The sequence below is a fragment of the Callorhinus ursinus genome, unplaced genomic scaffold (genome assembly GCF_003265705.2).
Source record: "Callorhinus ursinus isolate GAN/ISIS: 27379988/994484 unplaced genomic scaffold, GSC_fseal_2.0 scaffold10, whole genome shotgun sequence".
NCBI classification, from domain to species: Eukaryota; Metazoa; Chordata; class Mammalia; order Carnivora; family Otariidae; genus Callorhinus; species Callorhinus ursinus.
In genome coordinates, this window is record NW_027397072.1 from 1,131,950 (window position 1) to 1,155,683 (window position 23,734).

At 53.5% G+C, this 23,734-nt stretch overlaps 1 protein-coding gene across 4 annotated transcripts in view; it reads right to left on the minus strand.

The window, feature by feature from the left end:
• PXDN (peroxidasin) overlaps positions 1-23,734 on the minus strand; it is a 74,725-nt gene that overhangs the window by 31,680 nt on the left and 19,311 nt on the right. For 2 of the 4 annotated variants that reach the window (XM_025867686.2, XM_073896927.1), the window contains exons 2-4: positions 7,264-7,335; positions 6,224-6,295; positions 2,848-2,919 (exon numbers count right to left, since the gene is read on the minus strand). In XM_025867686.2, coding sequence (XP_025723471.1) covers positions 2,848-2,919; positions 6,224-6,295; positions 7,264-7,335 — 216 coding nt within the window. The remainder of the gene's footprint in view (positions 1-2,847; positions 2,920-6,223; positions 6,296-7,263; positions 7,336-23,734) is intronic. The other 2 variants (XM_073896925.1, XM_073896926.1) reach the window with 2 other exon arrangements.

The following is a 23,734-nucleotide window of genomic DNA, read 5'->3' on the forward strand; positions in this document are numbered from 1 at the left end:
AGATTTCCTGCTCAAAAAAATGTTTCCTAAATCCTTTCAAATTCGTATGTCAATAACTCTCTAGATTTCCTACATTGTGTGGAAAACAAGTGAAATCATCAAATAGTAAGATTAAATACAATTAAAAACGGCACAGACCGTACGACTGACCGGTTGCTGGTGACTCTGACCGAGGCCCCTCCACGCCCGGGGCCTGACCGCGTGGCCGTGACCTCCGTGCAGTATGTGGGCCTTTGCAGGAAAAAAGTCCATGTAACCTTCCCTACAGCACACAAGGTAAGTAGACGAATACCTTCATTCAACCTTCTAACCTCTATGTGAATTTAGGGGGGGACGAACTTACACTTAAATTTCAGACTGAGCATAGGATTAACCACATAAATGATGAAGAGTAAGATCCTGTGTTTCCTCAAATGTGCTCAATTATACGGAATATACAGCATTCACACTTCTTTTGCTATGTTTCCTCACTTTCCATATATTCATACATTTTTTGGTACAACTAATTTCTCCTCATTTTCCTGAATATTGCTTTTCTCACTGTGAAAATCGGTGTTTTTCCCCTTAGGTGAAACAATGGACACTGACTTGGACGTGGCCTTGTGATGGGGATGCTTCTGCAGCGAACCCCCCACCCACACGAGGAGAAGAGAGGTCTCCGCCCTCCACGGCTCGCTCACATGGGGCCCAGCAGAGAGACAGGGACAGACTCGAGCGATTACAGGTTTCATCACGAACTCAAACACCAGACAGAAAGCCTTCTCAAAACGCACCCTGGACCCCTCAGAGACCTTCACTAACGTTGAAGTTACTGGAACTTCAAGGTCACCCAAGTTCATTTGCCCTTCCTAGCCCATCGCTGTCTCCCTGGCCCAGCTCCCCGGGAGGGCGCCGCGATGACCCCGAGTCGGGAGGTTGCAGAGCCCCCAGAGATCAGGTGAGACCCACACTTGCCTCCCGTGCCTCCCGGAGACAGGTGCCTGCCCATCGACCTCCACTCCAGGGTGGGAAGCACGGGGGCCCTAACGGGGGAAAATCCGCATTCAGCGGCCGTCACGGGAGAAGCCTGAAGGAGACCCTCGTTAGCAGGCCGGCTGGGCCCTGGGGAGGCGTCCGGGGAGGAGGGAGGAGGAGGGAGGGCCTGCTGGTCCTAATTCACGGAGGCTTGTTCCTGTTGCTCACAGGCACAGGGCTGGGCCCGCGAGCTCAGGCCAAGAAAGTTCCCACAGCTCCAGGCAGCCTGGGTGCCACCACCCTCCCACGGCCCCAAGGTGGCCATGGGTCCCAATGCCAATCAACGCTCTCTGACTCTGGTCACGTGTTCGCCACACAGGAAGAGGAGGGCCTCCCGGGAGCCCGCTGGAGCCCAGGCTCCACCGACTCCTGGCAGCTTTGGGCTGGCAGCCTCTGGAGGGTGTGGAGGGGCTCCTGGTGTGGGGAGGGGGAGCCCGGGCAGGAGCCACCCCCTGGGCCACGGCACCACGCACACCCACCAGGAACAGCCTCATCTCCTCACACAGCACCCTCCCTGCGGGCGGGGACCTGGTCCTAAGTGTCTCTGCGTGTCCCGTCAGACACTCGCTGACATTCACGGAAGGAGAGCCCCATTTCAGTGGCCCAGACCCTAACTACCTAACCCAGGGCTTTGAAGGCCTCCTACCCAGGATGCTTAGTCAGACACCCCGCTCCAGGCTCCCGGTGCAATGGGGCCTCACTTCTCCCCAGACTCTGCCGCTTTCCTCCTCAAAGATAAACTGACTCCCGCCTCGTCAGGGTGAGCACCACCTGGTTCTAATTTTTCTCAGCACGTTTAAATCAGACACGGTTTTCTGGGTGTTGGCTATGATTATCTTACTGCCCCCACCCCAGGAGAAGCGTGTCAGATGCAGGAACTCTGTCCTTCGTAGACTCTACGTCCACCTGGATGTTTTCCAGACACTCCCATGTGTTTCTGCAACCCTGTGAACTCTTTGGTCCTCTCCGAAGCAGAGATCATACAAACCTGACGTACAACTGTTTCCCAGTCCTACTGCACGCCACGCACAGTGAGCTCAGCAAAGCAGGTCCCACTGGAATAAAGACCCACCTAGACCCACGAGCATCGTCTGTGCTTCCGAAGCGCCTGGTTTCGGGGGGAGCCCCAGCTCTGCCATTGCGCCTCCGGAGACGCTTCTGTGCCCGGCCAGGAAATACGCAGATAGACGTCAGGACGCGTCACAGCCAACGGCCCTGTCCAGCCCCGTGACCGTAACCGGATGGCCATCTGAAACTCCTCGGAACCACTTCAGCCCGAACAAACCAGAAAAACTCTTACCGGGAATTCTACTCAAAAATGAACATGCTGACTTCATATGCCGCCAAAGAAACAACATCCAACATACACTAACTAGAAACACACGGAAAAAAAGGTTCATTTTCTCCAGAATAACGACATAAAAGCAGAAAGGAAGCTGGATGTGTGGGGAGTCACAAACAGGAAACAGGGTACAATGAAAACAACCTGCTCGTCCCGCACTGCCCCGGATACCCCTCCCCGAAGACCTTTCCTCGTTCGCAAGTCTGTCTCTGCCTTACATCGGGAGCACCATGGAGGTGGGGGCCGCTCGGTCTCACTGTTCTTTGGGTCACGGATGCTCGGCATGGGCTGCCGTCAGCAGAAACCAGTGCCGCCCACTCCGGGGTGGAGGGGTCGGACAGAACCGCTCTTTCCGCTGGCATGCACACACGCCCTACGCCCCCATTAGTACAGACATGCATCATGCAAACAGCAAACTTAGTTCATCTTCCTACAAGAGGCAAAGGGCAGGTGGCATCCAAGACAGCCGAGGACGGGAGAGGGACACTTACAGTTGTTCTAGAGAGGCAAGTCCCTTAAATGCTTGCCTGTCAATTGACTGGATCTCATTCTTGTACAGATAGCTGAAACAAGAAACGGGGAGCATTAGCACACACACGAGAAGCCGCAACTTCAGATGGAAAGAAGAATTACGTTGACACATGGAGGGCGTTTTCAAATTAATGACTGTATTAGAATACAAACAAAACATTTACACGGCGGTGTGGCTCCCCTCTCGGAGGAGGTTCCCGGCCCTTCCTCAAAGGAAAGTCTCCAAACGGGAGGTTCTCCAACCACCGCCCTGTCTTCCAAAAAGTCACAGGCTCTGGAGTGTGGCTTGTGACTTGTTGACCATGCACTTGCTCCAAAGCTTGAAGGAAAGAGAACCACCTCCCCACACACGTGATGTGCGTTGATTATAAGATTCCACAACCCGGGTGTTTAAAGATACCCAGGAACAGTTGGGGGAGCAGACGATATGAAGCCTAAATGCGTTCTCACCCACCAGAATCCTTCTTGCAAAACAGAAGCAACAAGGGCAGGTCTGAAGAATCAGAGTTGGCCCGCTGCCTGTTTTTATACGGTCTGTAAACTGAGAATGGTTTTATAGTTTTCAATGGCTGAACATTTCAAAAGAAGACTAATAGTTCATGACACGGGAAAATTATATGAAATCTAAACTTCAGAGTCCTAACAAACACGTCTCTGCGGCAGCAGATCTCGTGAACCCCACCAACGTCGTGGTGCATCGGACGTGATTTGTGTGTCAGGTGCAGAGACGTGAGCCCCTGGCGCTTCTCCCCAGCCGATGACATCAAACTCCACGCCGTCGCCACCGTGATGTCAGCAGGCACTTCTCTGCACCCGACACTGGCCAGTTGGGCTTCCACCTATTTGCTCCCGCAAATATACCTGCTCTGTCTTAATGCCGTGCCCCTGCACGCTCCGTTCCCAGGACAGTGTGCACCACCACACTTGAGCTCACGGTATTCGGGGCAGGCTTGTTTCACAGGACCCACTACACCGTCTCTTCTAACAGCCACCATCCCGTTAAGTGGCTGTCACTTCTCCCTCTGCACAAATCAGCTGTGGTAACCCCGCGGAGAGCTGCAAGCCTCGGCACGAACAGGCGGCGCTCGCCCACCGGTCCAGAGCCCAGTGCCCGCAACAGAGGCCTGACGCGGCAGGCACTTCGCCAGGCCGCATGAGTTTGAATGCTCCATCTGCACCTGCTAGCTGTGTGCTCTTGAATCAAGCTTTCTGTGCCTCAGTCTCTTCCTGTGTAAAGTGGAGAGCACAGCCCCTCAGAATCACCGAAATTTAGTAAGTATTTCGAAAGCTAAAAGAATACAGCCTGGCCACTGGCAACTTCAGTTCTGGAGGGAGCTCCTGCTCCCCCATTATTACGAGCAGGGTTTCTGGGCTCATTTCTCTTTAAACAACAGGGCAATGGCCTACCGGTGTAGCGTCACTTGGCACACACTTTAAAGACAACAGGAGTGCGAGACAATTGAGCCCTGCTAATACGGGAGAATGTGTGTTTAGAGGACATGGGAGCACCCTCTGTCTTCGTAAGAATAAAGGGCACTGACCATCTTCCGATAATGGGTTCTAAAGAGTACTCTACTCCACCAGAGTCCACTTTGAACAGGAGGCCCCTCCCCGGACTTAATGGCATCCTTTGGAAATATCAGTTAAGGGGAAGGTTTACGCCTTCCCACAAGTAACTAGGGTTCCAGCACATAAACCAGGACTCAACTTCTAAAAGCACGGACTAAATATAAAGGCAGAAATAATCAGTAAACTTCATGAGAGCTCTCAAATGTTTAAAGTGCACACAGTGCCCTCTCCTGCCGAGGACGGGGATCAAATGGGGAAGTGGGACCCCTTCTCACCCCTGCTCCTGGGGTCCCTCCTCGCCAGGGCCCTTCCCCCCTGTCCTGCTGACCACTGCCCAACCCCTCCCCGGTGACCAGGGGCCCTCCACCAGTGGGCATCGTGGAAATGGGGGGAGGGCGGAGGAAGAGGCTGGAGCACCGGTGCCTCGATGGGGAGCCAACCAGCAGGCAAGCCTTATGAAGTATTACTTTAAAGAAATCATTTTAAGTGAAAAACAAGGTATCCCAAACTATTTCACACTAAATATGTTTGCAGGTTAAATAATAAGTTGCTCCTAATTAATTCGAGCCAAAAGCAAAATACAAAATAAAAAACGAAGTGACACACACACACAAACTACAGATGCTGGTTATCATCTAACTGAGCCTACTTTCTAAGAAACAAAAACCCTTCTTCTGGAACTTGTACAGCACTTAAAATTTAAAAACAAAACAAATCAAATAAATAAAAACTCAAGAATAAATAGAAGGCCTTTCCCTCATTTTTAAAATGAGCTACAAGGCTTAATAATTTTCATACGTTATTCCATTCTATTCTACTGGAAAAATTAACAGAGTATGCCAAAAATGATGGAAAAATATTTATACCTAACAGTTTCGATTACCTTCACTGAGGAATATATATTTCTATAAACACAGTTAAAGTGATCACTTAGTTAAGAACCAATGACATCTAAAATCATAGAGGTTTCAAAACACTCATCTAACAATGTGACTTTATTTTAAAAATCAACATGACTTATAGACATTCAGGTTCACTTATGACATAAATTTCCCAAAAAAGTCACTGACCTAAATCCCTCATTAAAATGGTTCAAAAGTAAGAATAATTTGCTCAAAGCACAAGACACGTACTTTTATCTACAACCAGGAATGTAACTGGAATGTCTGCCTTATGGCTTCCAGTCCTAAATTAAGTGCTTGCAGAGGTATTCAGCTGGCCCTTGCCCGCTAGGTCATCTTTTAACCTGCAAAACTCATGTTTTAAATGCTCAAGTAAATTAACTAAAATCAGTTTTAAAAAGCAAACTACAATTTTACTATCTAAAAATAAGAAGAGGGGAAATCACTCAGAGGAAGACTGGGAAATTAGCAGATGAGTGAAATTCTCACACTTCGCCCACAGCTGGAGAGGCCTCTGGAAACCGTGCTTCCATCTCCTGGCACGCCCAGCCGGCGCGCACAGCAGCGAGGGGCCGCCAGTCACCTGCTCCCGCACCGCCTTCCAGGACTGTGGCTTTAATCTCATTCCACCTACTTTACTTACGGCTGAAGACACACACACTAAGCATCACACTGCGAACTTTTAACTCATTTTAACTCATTTTAAAAATCCCAGCCAAAAATTCAGTCATCTTCTGAAAATGTACCCTAAGAGATGAGTGTATTTATATTAATTTGCAAGCTGCAAAAAATGCAGCTCAATGATTATACAGTCGGTATACAAACAACACAAGCTTTTGGGGTAAAGGACTGATCATTCACTTACAGATATTTTAAGTTCTCCAGGTCTTCGAATGCTCCGCTAGGTATGCTCTTGATCTGGTTATTGTTGAGAAGCCTACGAGAGAAAGTCTGAGTAAGAATTACAACCAGCACCCCTCTGAACCGCACTGTGGGAACACATTCCCACTGGTTGGAAAAGGTCGTAAGACGATTCAGGTACAGAGCTCAGCACCGACACCGGCCCACTGGCCGAGCGCTACATTCACACGGGAGCATTTCAGCGCTCACCCTGTGATGACGCATTTCCTCGGGGCACAGGCGTCCCTGGCACGGCACACAATCCCCTCCATATGTGCACCGACCAAATTCCCTCTCCGATGCAAAGAAGTAGCTATCTGTCCTGCTGTCTGTCAGACTGTCCACCTCAGCTGAGCGGAAGGCCAGTGCAGGGTGGTCTCAGCAGGGTCGGACCACCCCCCAGGCTCCCAGGGCCCTGCCTATATCCCCCTGTGCCCACAGCCGCCCTCCGGAGCAGAAGAACCAGAGACGCCAGCCTCCTGACAAGCTCAGGATACTCGACAGCAGCCCAGGTCAGCCGCAGAACCTCTCAGCGCCAGTCAGGCCCATTCCCTTCGTCTGTGCACCCTTGAGGACGACTAAGCATGGGTGCACAACGGGATGGCGCCCCAAACCCTCCTGGGTCCAGCTACCCAGGAGAAGCGAAGGCCCCTCCACCATCCGATGGGGCGTGTGAACCAGTTAGCACTGGTGAATGGATCTGGCCTAGCTGGGGACTGAGTTACTCACAGGAAGAGAAGGGGATCACGTGGCCATTGGTCTGGGTCACAGCCACTTATGAGGGACCCACACAGGTCCACGGATGTCAGACAAAACAGGATGGCGGCCAAGCACAGGATCCACAGGCCTGGCATCGTAATGTGCATATTCTGTCCTAGGGTCCCAAGTCCACTCTCTCTTCATTCATGCCCCTGACCACGGATGATCAAGGCTGACCACAGGGGAAAGGGGTGATGATTTCTATACTTGTTTCCTACTGGGTCCCAATAGAATGTTTGGACTTACAACGTATTCAAGTTTCTCAGCTTCCTGAATGCCCCAGGCTGGATCTCTCTGATTCTGTTAAAGCGAAGATCCCTGGGAAAAAAAAACAAAAAAACAAGAAATGCATTTATATAGAGAAATACGCAGTCACCACTGCTGCTGTGTCATCTCACTCAGTTCCAGCAAGACGGTAAGACATTTAAGGAATTAAACCTCACAGCTCATTGGTTGGACCAATTCTCTCTTCACTGAGGCTAACTGCATAAATGAATATTTATCTGCACGACAGGGCAGCTATATCACATTACAGAAGTTTGTTTAAACAACACTTACGGAGAGATAAAAACTTACTCTAACCCTCTACCCATCTTCTGCCAAACCTAAGGTCGTCAAGCCTTCCCCAGACATAGGATCGACCCACACATACTCCACAGAGTCGCCCCGGCACCCACTCCAATAACTTCTCGAGCTGGAACTCAGCGGTTCATCTGCGAACTGCCCACAGTGTCTTCTCAGGGAGGAGTTCAGACCCAATGTCTGTGAACTGGAAAGATCCACGCATGCAGCGTGGACCCTAACTCAGTACTTCCACACAGGCAGTTTAAATAGTTAAATGTGTGCTGGGAGAACAGTTCCTGATGTTTCGGGACAGAGGGACGATCTGAGCAGCCCAGGAGAGGCCAGAGCCCGAGACCACGTCCACACAGAGGCTGCCGGAGCTGTGGGGGAAGGGCAGGGCAGCTGGTGGGGCGGCCCCTCCGTGGGACAGGCGCCAGGCTCATCCCCGGGGCCACGAGCTCCGGGGATAGAAGGCATGCAGATGTCCGTTTCTACCCTCTGAATTAAAACCTACAATTAAAGTAAAAAATACAAGATATATGAATTCAATTAAAACCTATAATTTAAATTTAAAATTGTAATGTTTATGAAAGTCACAGAGAAGTAAATGAAAGTCCACTTTCTTTACCACAGAGTTTTAGAAAAATGAAGATGCCTTGCTCACAGGCCCAACCCCCATGACACAGTGCAGCAGGATTATTGTGGGATCAACCGGGAGACCCCCATTCACATGAAATCCAACTCCAGTGCCTCAGAATGGACCTGATTTGGAAAGAGTGCTTGCAGAGATCAGCAATAGTCAAAACAAGACCAACACAGCCTGAGGACCAAGCCTCCTACAACCCCTCTGTCCCTACCTGTGGACCACTCCAGTATGAGGGGTGTCCTTAAAGGGGAAATCTGGAGACAGGCACACGGGGAGAGGGCCGCATGAAGACTCCTGTGGTTCCACCACAAGCCAGCAAAGGCCGGGGATTGTGGGAGATGGGGCGATTCTCGCCCACCACCCCGGAAGGACCCAGGCCTTGATCTTGGGCCTTCTGCCACCAGAGCTTCGAGCTGATGTGCTTCTGCGGGAGCTCCGTGTGCGGGGCTCGGCGCAGGCGTCCCAGGAAACCAACACAGGAATCCTGGAGCAACATTTGGTCTAAATCAGGAATGACGCTTCTCTCCTGACACGTTCATGAACTTTTTAGGAATCTGATTATTTTGAGCCAATTTAAGAGTCGTAAATGATTTTACAGAATTGGTTCTAGTCTATGGTGCGATAAAAGGCTTTTCAGAAAGTATTTAAGTCGCTAAAATGAATTGTGTTGACTTAGGAGTGAGCAAATGAAACATGGAACATTGGGGCATCTGCTTCCTGGCTCTGGGTCGGGTTCTAGGGTAGCGGAGGCCCCAGGCATTAGTCACCACCTGCCCTGGGCAGCTGACCTGGCCCTCACCCCGGGGGCTCCCACCCGTTCCCGAGAGCCACCAGCATGCTCTCCCGGGAACGTGCCTCCCCTGCACTGATCTGTGACTTTTAAGGAGAAATTGATCTACATGCACACGAAGAACATTGCAGGTGGGTCCACTGGGGAGGTGCTAAAGCCAGGTCCCCAAGGGGAGGGCAGGTGCGTCCAGAGGCCCCGTCCCCCGTGTGGAATGTGGGGTCGTGGTTAATGAGCAAAGACTGGCTAGCTGGGCTTTAGTGTAAACACAGGTGGTGGGGAAGCTGTCTCCTCACATGTAACAAACACAAGCTTTCCCAGGACTTGGACAGACGCCCTGGGGCCAACGTGGAGAAGGCGTGCCCTGGAACGTGAGGTGCCATGCGCCACGCACAGCAGAACCGGTTGGGACATCATCCAACCAAGAAGCCAGGCCTCAAGTCCTCAGAAGGACGGTGGCATGGGCTCACGTGGCTTCTGACGCCTCTGACACAGAGGGGAGCAACACGGAAACCTCCTGGAATCTGGAAAGCAAGCCGCTGAGGGACAGAGGACTTGGCCACCTCCTGACGCGGCAAGGCCAGCCTGCGGGTGTGAAGCCCGTGCCGGGAGCCTCAGGGGACGCCTGGAGGGAGGCTGCCATGTACCCTGCGGCCACCGCGCACGAGCTCAGAGCGCCTGAGCGGGCCGGGCCTCACAGAGACCTGGGGTCCAGGGAGACCCATGCCAGATCTGAATGACCTCAGGGGGAAGCCGAGTTCAGTGCCTTTAACACACTGGCACACAGACTACACACTGAAATATGAGCGTGTCTGATAGACAGCTAAATAAAGTAGGTAAAATTAGCCTGTTTCCAATTTTTACTGTAACTTCTGCAACTTCTAAACTTACATATATGGTCGTTCAACCTCTTTTCAAGCATCCAGGCCAGCTCCCGACTTCCCAGGAGAGAACCAGAGAAAGACCACATGCCAGCCCAGCCAGGGAGGGGCACATAGAGGCCCCCTTTCCAACAGAAGCAGAGAAATTTAAACAACAGAGAGGAACCAAACAGATTCTGGAAGTGAAGCACATAACAGCTGAAATGCAAAGTCCTTGCATGGACTTAACGTCTTGAATAGGGCAGAAAATGGGGTGAGCTTGAGGGCAGGATGCCAGGAAGCATGTGGTCTGAGGGACAGCGGGGGACAGCACCTGTGCCCTCAATATAACCTCGTACACATGAGGGGGCCCGCAGAGACGGCCGGCCTCAGAGAAGCCGCAGGAGAGGTGGTCAGGGGCCGCATGGCCCGGACCCGGAGAGACAGGCCCAGGGAATGAAGATGCCATGGATTCCCAATAGGAACCAAATTCCAAGTCATCACCACAGATCACAGAGACTGTGTTTTACCTGAATTGATTCCCACTCTTAGGAAGTACCAGCAGGAATTTATTAATCCAGGAATGGTGATGATGCTCTTAAGCGATGTTCTCAGTGGCGTCCCCTGATCAGCAGCAGCAGGAGCATCCCCTGGGAACGTGCTAGAACAGCCAATTCTGGGCCCCACCCCAAATCTATAGGATCAGAAACCCTGGGGGTGGGGCCTGGTAATAATTTCTCCAGGAGGAGCAAGGTGAGGTTTGAAAACTCTGCTCTTCAGTAATGCTGGGGAGGCAGCAGTGTGCATAGTGTGACTGCATATGTATTTACAAGTGTGTGCACCTGTCTGTCATACATGTGCGGCATCTGCACACCATGCACATGCACATGCACATGTGCGCACACACGCACACACGCGCGCACACATGCACACACATGGCGTGAACACACGCACACACATGCACAGCAGGTGTCTGCTTGTCCCCTCTGCTCTTCCTCCACATCAGATCCTCAGCCCATTTGTCATCACTGACATAAAGCTTATGTTAAGTGCAAAGCCAGTTAACCAAGTTATACTCTAAGTACCCGCCCCCCCCCATTCTTTAACTTTTGAAATAAGGTCTACACATGCCTGGAGAGACAGAATGTCTACCCTACAGAATAGGACCACAGAAGATCATGTCTATGGAAAGTGCTCCCTACACTGTCAAGCCTTTTGTAGACATCCATGGTGACCATCACCTACGGGTTCCGATGGATTTCCCAGACTCCCTCACTGAAGGCACGAAGCACACCATCCGTGGCAATCTCTGGACTGAGTAGTCGCTACACGTACAGAATCTCAGGGTCGTGCAGGAAGTCACTCAAGGGCTCCTAGAAATTATGACTTCAGGGCAAGATCACGGTGAGCTTCATGGTCCACCTCCACCGTATCTGGCTTCTAACACATGAGGGCATGGTAAAGGTGGTCGGTTTTAAGAAGGAGGAAGGAGGAAGGAGAATTTGCATTAGGTTAGAAGAAATCCCTGCATTCGGCAAACAAGGATTCAGAAACTGAAGACGGATCCCGCAACGAGCCCCAGGTAACTCACTCGTGAGTAGCAGGACTAGAGCTAAAATCAGAATCTGCTGCCAGGGCTCCCCCTGGAAGCCTGCGGGGAGAAGGTATTTTCACCCCTGCCGGTGGGGTTCACAGGCCGCCCCTGCCCCGTGGCGCTTACATTCAGGAACTCCCCAAAATTAATGCTAAGTGTTGCCCCTTCTGACCTCGAGGAAGTGCAGGGCCAGAGAAACCCTCTCAGCATGCAGAAGGGCCTAGAAAAACCATGCAAAATCAGTAGGATTCTGCAAGGCAGACAGAGCCTCAAAAACAGAAGTCGATTTACACTTTATATTAAAAAGGCTAACAAACTCCTAAGTTCACAAGGCAAGAAGTTTTAGGTGATTTGCTTTGTTTTAATGTTTCCATTACTGCAAACTACTGATGGAACCAAAAACTTACCAGAAAAAAGCAAAAACAAGAAACTGAGCACCTGGAGGGTCTGGGATGCAGCATCTAGGTTCCGGTTCCTAGTCAGCGTCGTATCATAATTCATGGCAGACCGCAGAACGGCCACTGATCAGAGCCGGAAGAGGCCACAGAGACCCAGTGTCTCTCTTGTCCCCTTCCCAGCGTGAGCTCTGGGACCCCTTCTCAGCAACATTTCCAAACCACTCAGCAATATTTAGCTAGATCACAAAAAAGTCATGAGAGAAAATAAAAGGGAATCATTAAAGTTTCTATCATAAAGTCCACCTTGCCATAATCTTTGGTGATTTTTAAAATACTTTTTCCCATTCACTAAAGTGACACACGTTTTAATTTACCTTTAAATAGCAAAAGTAAAATAGAAATAGGAAAAATTAAAAATGATTTGTGAACAAATTCAAAATTACACAGTATGTCCTGTTTGAGAACCAAAAGTATTTCAATTCAGTTTAACCCTATCAAAACATCGAAACTTGGCTACAGCTACTTCTATGATGTGATCACGAGAACTTTTTGTTTTTTTAATTTATTTGACAGAGAGAGAGCGTGCGCACACGCATGAGCAGGGGAGAGGGGCCGAGGGGGAGAGAGAATCCCAAGCAGACTCCCCACTGAACACAGCTGGATGCAGGGCTCCATCTCACAACCCTGAGATCGTGACCTGGGCAGAAATCAAAAGAGTCGAATGCTCAACTGAGCCACCCAGGTAGCCCCCAGGCGCCCCTTGATCATGAGAACTCTTGCATTTCGCCCCTTCTCTAGCCGGCTTTGTGCTTCGGGGCCACATCCAACCACCATGCTGCCGGTAACTGTTTCTCCACAAATCGCACATTTTAGAAGTGAACTGTCATTATTCTCTGTACACTTCTGTTAGTACCTTCTCTTTATTTCGTCTGGATTTGTTTTTAAAGTATTGGGGCATAAAGTACTTTATGTTAGGTGAGAATTCTGATCACACGAAGACCACAGTGTTAGACATCACCTGAGGTTAACCTGAAGGCTAACTTCGGAACTAGCCTCATTTTCATGCTGCTTTGTTGACTGTAATTTCAGCAGGAGCGCTCCCTATGGAGGCCACACAGTGACCGATGCAGATTCTGGGGGCCTGTGATGAGTGTGCTGGGCACAGCGGAGGCATCTACGACACAGACATGAAGTTTCTGGAAGTGCCCGCTTCAGAAGGGAGACTTCACAGACTTTAAAAATGAGGGTCATGACAAATACCGCGGGCCTTCTGAGGGCATGAATGCAGACACCAGCCCCAGTTTCTCCAACCACTGGGGACACAGACCCTCTCATCACGCCACGCTCTTGAACCCCTGCCAAAAATGTTGAAGAACCAGAGATTCATGACCGCGGTAGCTTGGAAAGCAACATCCTAAACCTAGCCTTGTGGTTTCTCATTGAAATTTGGCTGGAATAAATGATTTACATTTCTGATACTAATGTATGCCTTTCAGACACTGAAGGAACACCTAAAATGCGTGTTTTTCGTGGTAAAGAGAGTGCTGTGTTGGCATGGGAGGAAGTCACATGCAAATCCATTGATTTACTGTTAGTATTTATCAAAACGTCCCTGGATGCACAGACTCGTAAGGCACACGTAACTCTTTACCGCCAACAATTAGGACTTGACAGCATCATTCACCTCTTCATTCAGCAAGTGGTAACTGAGCAGCAGCCACGAGTCCGTCACTGCGGAAAGGAAAACGCCGGGGAGCTTCAAGCCGGCACTGGACTAGCCACGGGACGGACCCGGAGCTCCGGGTGTGGGAGGAAGAATCGCCAGGACTGGTGGTGGGCCACATAAGCACGGCATGGACAGCAGCTCAGGCGACTCTCTGGGTACCGGAGCCGTCCCCTGCGCTCGGAGGGCTGAAGGCCAGGGGAGGGGTCAAGAGTTCAGTCCCAGGCACAGAAGCCCGGGATGCCGACCAGACCCACAGGTGGACCCGTGGGTCTGGAGCGCGGCGAAGTCCGGAGGGCAAGTAGGAAAGTGTGAGTGCTGGCAGAGGGCACAGAGCTAACCGCAGAGCCAGACCTGGAAGGTCCTCTGGGCGACAGCAGAGCGAGGGGCGGGGCAGGGCCAGGGAAGTCCTGAAGCCTGTCAGCCATCGCAGGGGGCGCGCTGGGGGAACAGGGAGCCCGGGAGGGGCCGGGGCTCCTAACGCAGAGCGGGGACAGTGCTGTCGGGAGGGGCCGGCTCTCGCCTCGGAGGGATTTCGGCAGGACCAAGCCTGCTACAACCCCTCTGTCGCTACCTGTGGGCCGCACCCACCGTCCACACAGGCGCGCTGAAAACCTCTAGTGTGCCGACCCGTCCAGGCAATCTCTGAAGACACAGTAAAGCCCTGCTGAGCTTGGGCTGCACTCGGGGACCCCAGCGCCTCCTGGGCCCACCGAACACGGGGCAGACGCTCACCCTCACCATCACGGGTCGGTAACGTCTGCTGCACAAAAAAGTGAACCCAGCCGCTCTGTGCTGCAGGAAGTCTGATGGAACAAGGGAACTGGGTTTTTTCACACTAGCACCTTCCACAGTTTCTAAGCACAAAAATGAAAAAACATTACCCTCCTGGATGAAAATGATGCCACTCTTAAACGGAATGTCACAATTCTTAAACTTGAATCTAACTTGCAGATGCCTATGGGTGGTGGAATTGGAGATGAGGACCTTGGAATAATATTCTTATCTCCTGTGTAAAGGTGTAATTCAGGAGATTGGTACAGATCTTGCTTGATGGGCAATGGGGTGACGTCCTGTAAACCGGCGTAAACTGCAAATACCCTGTTGAACACGCGTGGGATACTCCTAACCCACCGAGCATTGCAGCTTAGCCAGGCCCACCTCCACGTGCTCAGACTGTGCTGCACATTCTGGGCAACAGTGACCTTAATCAACCCAACACAGTATTGCTTTCTGAAATCTAGCATTTTACCTTAAAAATATAAGAGCCGCTCACATTCTACTCCGTAAACGACTGGGTGAGAAGAGAGTAGCCTTGCTGGGAACAGGGAACGAAGGGCCTCCCACGGGATGCACCTTGGACTTCACGGTCTCCAGCCGAAGCACATTACCTTCCCCCACAAATCCCGTTTTCTTCTTGAATTCCGCCAGTCTCGTTGGCACATTCAGCCACCTGGACAGGTGAGCCAGAAGCTTACCCCGTGTCTCCTTCACTTCCTGCCTCCGATGCACTGCCAGGCCCGCTGTTTTCCATCAGTGTTTCCCACCATTCACTCCTTGTTCCCACCCCCACACGACACTCAGCAGGACCGTGGGAGGCCTGGCCCCATCTGACGTCGCTCTGGGACCTAACATGCCCACTACTGCCCCCTGCTCCCACCACCAAGACAACTCTGCTGCTCAAAGCAAGATCCCTTCCCATGGCCGGGCCCACGTGCCTGCCATCGTCCCTCCTGCAGAAACCCTTGGCACAAGCAGTCCCCTGTCCCGCGAGGACATCACGTTTGCTCGGGAAACTGGACCTGGCCTCCAAGACCAGGCCAAACAGCACTGTTAGGACCACACATCATTTTATGTGTATTCCTGAAGTTCTGTTATTATATAGAGCGTGCTGAGCCTGGTCGGTAAACTGCACCCGACGTACAGAAAATGAAGAACTTGCCCCAGGTTCTGTGTCCATGGCAGTGACTACTCTGGGCAAAGCCAAGACCATCTGTTCAGAGACGTCTATGCTGTATAAGTCCAAAAGGCACTTTATTAATGAAATTCTTAACAAGTGTGCTGAAACAGATTTAAAATCCCGACCACCCAGGCAGCAAACAGCTCAGGGGGAACCAGGCCCGCAGACAAGCAGTCCCAGGTACAGTGTGGGCCCTCTGGGGCCCCGCCGTCCTGAAAGGCACATGCGCCCGTCACTACCTGGCTTTGAGGGGGGGGGCCCTGACAGACCACATTCCCTCATCCCACTCCACTGCGGGCTTGTTCTGGTCCCTTCCTTGCCTGCAAGGACAGTCACCCGCCGTGCACCTGCTCCTGTCATTTGCTTTCCTAAGTTCTGAGCTCATTCCTTTCGCAGCTCCCCAGGGGCCCCGTGTGTGCTCACTGCTGGGCTCCCCAAGGGCTCACGCACTTCCCTCCAGTCTGTGCAGTTATAAATAGCTTGCAATGACCAGCTTTCTGTAGGTATCATTTTGGATTTTTGCGAGGGTGTTTCTGGAACAGATTCCTGTAAGCAGCACTGCTGGGAGGGAGGACAGTCACGTTTAATAATAGCTGACATGGGCTGCGCACCTGCTAAGGGCTGGTCACTTCCACAAAGGCTTGCTGCCGTCGGCCCAGCACGTGACCCCGCAGAGACTCAGGCCCTGACTGTGCTCCCCACAAGACACTGTCCTGCCTCTGGCTGGGGTCAAGGAGGCCGGGACGGGGCTCCGACTTCTCCTGAAATGGAGCCGGAGGGAGGTTTTGAGTAGAACGAGCGCACAATCAGATGGACGTCTGCCCCTGAGCAGAGAGGGGTGGGGGTCAGCACTAGGAGGAGGGCAAGCGGTCGGTGCTGTGGGCAATGACAGCAAGGAGCCTGCAGCTCAGTGGGACTCTGGGAGGGCCGGAGGTCCAGGGGGAGAGGTCGGACCACGGGAGACATTCCCCGCCCCAGAAGCAACCCGAGCCAGAGGCAAGAGCACACCTCAGAGCCTGCGCGCTTTTCTTCAGCTGACAAGGCATGCACAGCGCACACCTGTCACACCTCTAAGGCTGATGTGGTGCACCTGTCTTCAAACACAGCTCCCACAACCCACTGCCCTCCCAGAAACAGGCTGACCAGCACGAGAGCATTCCCCCCAAGCCCATCTGTTTCCGCAGGCCGTGCTGAGAACACGTGGCCCAAATCCCTTTCCCCCGGGGAAACTTTCCCCGGGCCTTTCCTGGGGGCAGTGTGTGCAGCCTTGAAGGGTAAGGCGATACCCTGTCCAGTCCAAGGGCGGCCTGCCCACCACCTGCCCTGAAGGTCATTCCCAGGCTCAGTGCCCCTGTCCTCCATGGGGCAGGGTCCCCACATCACCCCCGAGGGGCTCAAGGGGCTCAGGGACCCACGAGAACGGGAAGAGCACGCCGCTTGCCGAGTGCAAGCAGTGAGGGCGTCTGTCTCTGACCAGGACTCTCGCGTCCCCTGCCGGGACAGAACCCGATCTCGGCATCACCCTGGGCATGAACTCTGCCCTCTCGGAAAACAGAACAAAGCGACCGTCCGGGGACTGCTGGTCTGTGCTTCACCGAGGGGCTTAAACTTCATGTCTCCCCCTAAAACCTGGACGTGTGCAGCTCACTTTTAAAATATAATTTAAGGGCGCCTGGGTGGCGCGGTTGGTTGAGCGTCCAACTCTTGGTTTTGGCTCAGCTTGCGATCTTGGGGTCCTGAGATTGAGCCCCACGCGGGCCCCACACTCCGCTCGAAGTCCGTTTGGGATTCTCTCTCTCTCCCTCGCTCTCCCCCTCTGCCACTCCCCATGTTCTCTCTCATTCTCAAATAAATTAATAAAATCTAAAAAAATACAACTTAATTCAATATTTACTGAATAGACCTGAAAAAAACAGGAGTCATGGTAGAAATCATGGAACATTTATACACACTTTTATTTGCTCCCAACTTTATCTTCTTTCACAAATAATTAGAGGCAGCACAGAAGTACACCAAACACAAGCGATAAAAGAGCTTAAGGACTCGGAGAAGGGGAAGACACGGGCAGAGAAAGACCAAGATTAAGGAGCAGAGGCAGGAGAAGGCTTGGCTCCCAGCACCCTCGCGGCCAAGCAAAGCCAGGACCTAATCTAGCACAAGATTCCTTAGCCCAGAAAAGTCCTTCGCCAACCGGCCAGGAGAAATGAGGCTCTCACTGATACAAGGCAAAGGTAAAATCCACACACAGATCCTCCTAAATATCAACCACGTATCTGTACGTCAACAACATCCCGAAAGGAGGCTCGGCGGTTGGTTCCGTGTGTCCCGCCCCTCACCAGGGGGCCACCGGCACGACGCTAAAGCACGGTTCCAAGCCCGCAGGGACACAGATTTCATCCCTGTTTATCTTGGCTCATCCTCCGGCCTCCAGAGGTCTTTCTGACCCAGATTTGCATTCAAGGATTCGCTAAGCCCGTGAGGCCTGCGTCGTCTGTGTGTGTAACAGGCACGCACTCCCTTCTTTATTCAAGTTACTAAAACTAAAAAAACAAAAACTGCAGGTCAGCAAAGGGAAAACCAGGGCAGGGTGATGAAAACGCGTACGAGCAGGTGTTTCTGGACAAGGGACCACCAGGGAGCCTGCACCCGACAGGCAGGACCAGCCGCAACTCTGCCGCCGCCCGGGGTCCTGGATGGGATGCCTCCACATGCAGAGAGCCCGTGGACATGACAGGGCAGGCGGTGCTGACACACGTCCATCCTTCCAAATGCCAGGGGGGCTGGACGCCCCATTTGCCCACGAGAGCCCGGGGCGTCCCTCTGAGCCACACTGTTGAAGATAACCGAGGGGGCCGTCAGAGCCCCACAAGCCCCGGCTAAGCGGGTTCGATCCTCCTCACCCGGCACGAGCTGGCCGCGGCCCACCATGAAGCGGATGGGCGCACGCTCGCAGGGTCGGCGCCAGATGCTTGAAGGCCAGCGGGGCTCGGGTCAACCTCGGTAAAGGACCAGTCCGCGGGGCTTCCTTTCCGTCCCCCCGGCCACCGACGGATGATTGTAAAACACAGTAAAGAACGTTCTGACAGGTCAAGGTACCGGGCAGGCACCTTCCACCCTGCTGCGGACCAGCAACAAAGGGGCCTGCACGCCGGCACGCCGGCACCCCGCCCAGGGGCACCCTGAGCACCCCTTCTTCAGGTGACACCCACAAGAACTGGCGAACACGGGGGCCGCTTCTCGGGCACAAAACGAAAGCCAGGGCCCACCTCTGCTTGGTGGGCCGTCCCAGAGACATGCCGAGAGGCAGACACGGAGGCTCTGTGCTCCATGCGACCTGACCTCTCCCACGATCCCGGAGAAGCACCAAGGCCAGGCAGCCCCGGAGGCCTGCGTGCTCAGTGTCCCAGGGACCGGCGTGCGCCCTCCACGGCTGCTCATCCCTAGAGAAGGCCATCCACACAGAGGCGGCTCACGGGGGCGGCGCTTCGGTCGGGCACGCGTCTGTCCTTCGCCTGACCCGCCTCTGGATTTCGGGGCCAGGCAACCAGGAGGGCCTGTCCTGCCTCACAGGTGCGCACGGGGTGGGGGGAGGCTCCATCAAGGCGGTGGAACAGGGCAGTCACAGGCAGGATCTGGAAGGGCCCTGCCCAGGGGAGGGGCGGAGGGGTGCCTCCAGGCTGAGGAGCCTTCCTTGCTGCTCCCGCGGCCCCCACGAGCGGCCCCCCACTCAGAGAGGCCGGGAATTGGGGCCTGAGGAGACCTCAGCTCCCTTACTCGGGGGCATCGACTTGTCACGGTCTCCCCGAGCCCAGGACTTGCGGGAGGGGGCGGCACGGGCACAGCCAGCCTGGGGGACTGCTCCACCACCTTCGGGGACCCCCCAGAAGGCAGGATGCCCAAACTGGCCAACTGCTGGGAAGCCTTCTGATCAATGCCTTCCAAGTCTGGTTGGCAAAAATATGAAGTAATGTATATAAATAAAGAAAAGAGAGAAAGGCAAAAAAAATTTTTTTCTCCAACATACACTTGAAAACAAAAACAAGTAAGACTAGTTCAAAGCATGGGACAGAAAACTTTAAAAGAAAACTGACTTTTAGAAATCAACCAAGGTATTGACCCATTCAAAGGAAAAACATACGCAGAAATTTCTATTCTGGTTTTAGGTATTGGAAGGTTTTCCTTTATTAGTAAATGGATAAAGGCAGCAATGATACCTAAGTATTAGAATTCTCTGGGATTTGGCGACATTACTGCCTTCCCAGAAAAGGCGACACTATAGCACTTGGATTTGTAATGCGTGATATTTAAATAATCATAACACCGTAAACCTTGTTTTACGGGGTTTAAATTTTTACAGGCTAGCTACGTGTAAAGCACGGAAGACACCTGCTGTCCAGGACCAAGTCAGAATGTGAGGAGCCTCATGAAATGACACAACGCAGGAAGGACGGACAGCAGGGGAGAAGGAAGGCCTCCAAGGCCGGTCCCCTGCCTCCTAACAGGGGTCGTCACGGCCTGAAGCACAGTGACGCCAGCTACGCACAGACCTGCTGCCCACAGCAAACAGGCAGAACCAAACCCAACGAGAACGTGACTGGAAGGAAGGAGTGTCGGCAGGAAAGACTTCCGACTTTCCCTACAGGTGTGCAGATACCCGTGGGGGGGACAAGCTGGGGGCCTGAGCGGGCAGAGGCTCAGGACAGAGCCCAGTCCTGACAGACGGAGGGCCCACGCTGCCGCTTCCCGACGCCCGCCACGTGCGGGGACGTCTCCTGGTCAAAACGCTGTGGAGCAGGCTGGCTGTGTCCTGAGCCTGAGCCCCCCCCCACTTTCTTGTGGCTTAAAAAGAGAAGGAGGTGGGGGTATCTCGGCAGGCGGGAACGCAGATCTGAGCTTGGGCTGTTGGCACAGGTGTCCCGCAGGAGAGCGAAGGGGTTCCTGAGGACCCACAGCAATTCTGGAGTTGGTGGTTTTGCAAACAGCCCCCAGGCAGGAAAGTTCCCAAGAGTGTCTGCAGCACCAGTTACAACCTCCCTGGCCCCAGGGGTCGGCATCGAGGACGACGGTGTGAATGTTTGCAGGGACGCCTCTGACAGCCTTGCACTGCCCTCCATGCCTCATGTATCATGGACCCACTTGTCACCTTTGCTGGCCATCCAGTGAGCCGCCATCCCAGGAGCCCCAGGGAAGGCCCCTGCAGGACCACTCACCACGCAGGCCCTCAGGGACCCACCACTCGTGCTGGCAACTCCTGTGTGTCCGAGAGAAAGACTGAACCCTCCAAGGGGAGCGGGGACCCTGTGAGCGGCACCTCCCAGACCGTCCGCCCTCCCGGAGGGCACAGCCAGCCACTCCCCCGGAGGCCAGCAGGAAGACCGTGGGCTTCATACCTGCTCCGTGCCTGTGGAAGCTTCTGGGTCCTGTCACAGCGGCTACGCGCTGGAGTTCGCAACTCAACTGTGACTTCAGGAAATGCTACTCTCGACCGTGTAAAAGTGTAAAATGCAAGCTCACAAGCCAGATGAAAGCAGGCAAGGGCTTGTTCCAGCCCTCGGCCCGGGGTCTGCCCCTGGGTGCAGGGAGGGAGGCCCCAGTCGGGCCTGCACCATGTCCTTCCGGCCGCATCCTACTGACTCTTCCCAGGCTTTATGTTTCAGGAGGTGTCCTTTTTCAGGCCACACGAAAAGGCAACTGATTTGCGCAAAGCCTTCTCTCTGCCCTACAAGTGAACAAAATAAATGTACTAGAGTTCATGTGTTTGTTTCTCCTGGGGAAAAAATCCCAAACCTCTTCCACGGGTATTTAAAAAAATGAAATCAGTGTTTTTCCTACTTTCCAGACCCAAAAAGAAAAAAAAAAGCCAGAGTTGCATACCACGGGCTTTACCCAAGGCCGTTTTCTCTGTCCAGAAAGCCCAGCATGCAGGGGTTAAACCGAGGACAGCGTGTAATTAGAGGGAAAGAGGCCCCACTCTCATCTTCTAAGCAAACAAGGAGGCACAGAAACCCGCATGGGCGAGCATGAAATCCATTCTCTCCAACTAAGTGTGTCAGGGAAAACAGAGCAGGCAGACATGGTTCTAATTAGAAACAGCCAAGAAAACAGCAAATAAATGGGGCACGATCCCAGCAGGATCATGCCAACACAATCCCGGGCCGCGGGAGGCGGGAGCCCCCCCCCCTTCCTGAGAACGTGTATGTGCGGTCTTCCTGTTTTGAAAACAGGACGCGGGTGCGGATAAGTGAGTGTCTCCTCTCAGGGGAAGAGCGCCGCGGCGCACGACACCACAGGGCTCGATGATGCGTCCCCCAGCTCTGGGGCTGCGCCTGGCTCCCACTCCGGCCTGGGGAAGCCGAGCAGGCTGCAGTGAGAACAGCGGGAAATGGACCACGCACCCACCAGGGCGCCGGGGCCCTGTGGGGACAGACGCCTGGGCGCCGGCCTCTGACCGGGGCGCCCCCACAGTGGGTGGAACGGCCCGCAAAGGGCCTGCCTCCCTGCGAGCCGCCTCCACCCTGCATCCTGGGACTCCTCCGTGACAAACAAAAATAACATGTGCACGTGTGTGTGTGCATGCACACGCACGTTTTCTCCAGGCCACTGCTCTGAGTACGTGTGTCATTTTCTAGTTTGGCAGCAAGGAGGCTGACTGTTGCCCAGAGGAAACACCAGAGGCCTGAGTTCAAATCCCTCCTCCGCATTTCACGGGCTGTGAGCTCCTGAACAAATGTCTTGACCTCTCTGATCCTCGGTCTCCTCTGCAGAATAAAGCAATGATGTCACCTGCCCCTGCCGTGAGGACAGCAGGAAATGAAGTGAGCAGAACAGGAGGCCGACTGGTAAGAGAGATCAGAGGGGGGCCTGGGGCACCCGCTGGAATGAGGGGTGTGCCTGTGGCGCACTGTGAGGGGCCGCCCTTGAAAGAGACAGGCCACCTCCGATCCACACCGCACAGCGCTGCTCTAGGTTACAGAGAGGTGAGCTGACTGGCCTAAGGGGCCTGGCCCCCGCACGCCGCCCACAGGGCCGAGACCCCTTCCTTCCCGGGGCGCCATCTGGAAAGGGTCAGAGTAGTGCTCGCCGTTTCCCGACTTTAACTTGGTTAAGATGCCTGCTTCGAGGGAAAGACTGACGTGATTTTAATACAGATGCTAAAGCCAGCCCAAGCCCCAGAAAGTGTGGCCACATGGACGACCCCACAGCTGGGGCGAGTGCAGCACAGAAGCGGGTGCACGCCGGGACATCCCCCTCCTCCATCAAGGACAGCTAACCCCCAGCAGGCCGTGGAAAGTCGGCCGGGCGCGGATTCCACAGCGTCGGCCGCTGGTCAAGGCCTCTTTGTTCTCTGCCGGGCGCCTGTGGACAGCGCGGATGCTTTCAGCCCAGGGCCATCGCATCCGACGGGGCTCAGCAGCTTTTCCCGACTGGTAACTGTGTTACCGGAACAATGGAGCCCGCGCACACACGTGCACACACACACACACACACACACAACTTCAGCATGACGCCCCTGATGCTTAAGTTCCCACTGGGAAGAACGGCCAGCAGACGCTTTGTCCCCCTGGTGTGTGAGCAGCTCAGAATCGGACCAGCAAACTGCAGGTGCGGGGAAGTTCTCGTTTACAGCAGAGTCCTGTGCAGAAGGCGCCACAGAACCGGAAATCAGATCAGATGGTGACCAGCAGTGACGGCAGAGCGTCTGCTGAGGGGCAATCTCGGGGACTGAGTCCAGCCGACGTCTCGGGAAACCAGAGATCCATCAATCCAAACATCACAAGAGAAGAGCAACCACGAGCCACGCGCGACCGGGCGTGACCCGCCACCGACAAGCCCACTTGCCAGAGAAGTAAGGACGGATTCTCACGCCCCAGCGACCAGCTGCGATCAACACGGTTAGAGCCATGTCGTGCACAGAAGACGTTGCCAATGTCTAGAAACCCGGCGGGACATACATCTGTTAGCTTTGTAAGAAATGAAGTATGAGCAACATACGTTACGAAAAAAGAAAAAGAAGAAGATAGCAGGAGGGGAAGAATGAAGGGGAGTAAGTCAGAGGGGGAGACGAACCATGAGAGATGATGGACTCTGAAAAACAAACTGAGGGTTCTAGAGGGGAGGGGGTGGGGGATGGGTTAGCCTGGTGATGGGTATTAAAGAGGGCACGTTCCGCGTGGAGCACTGGGTG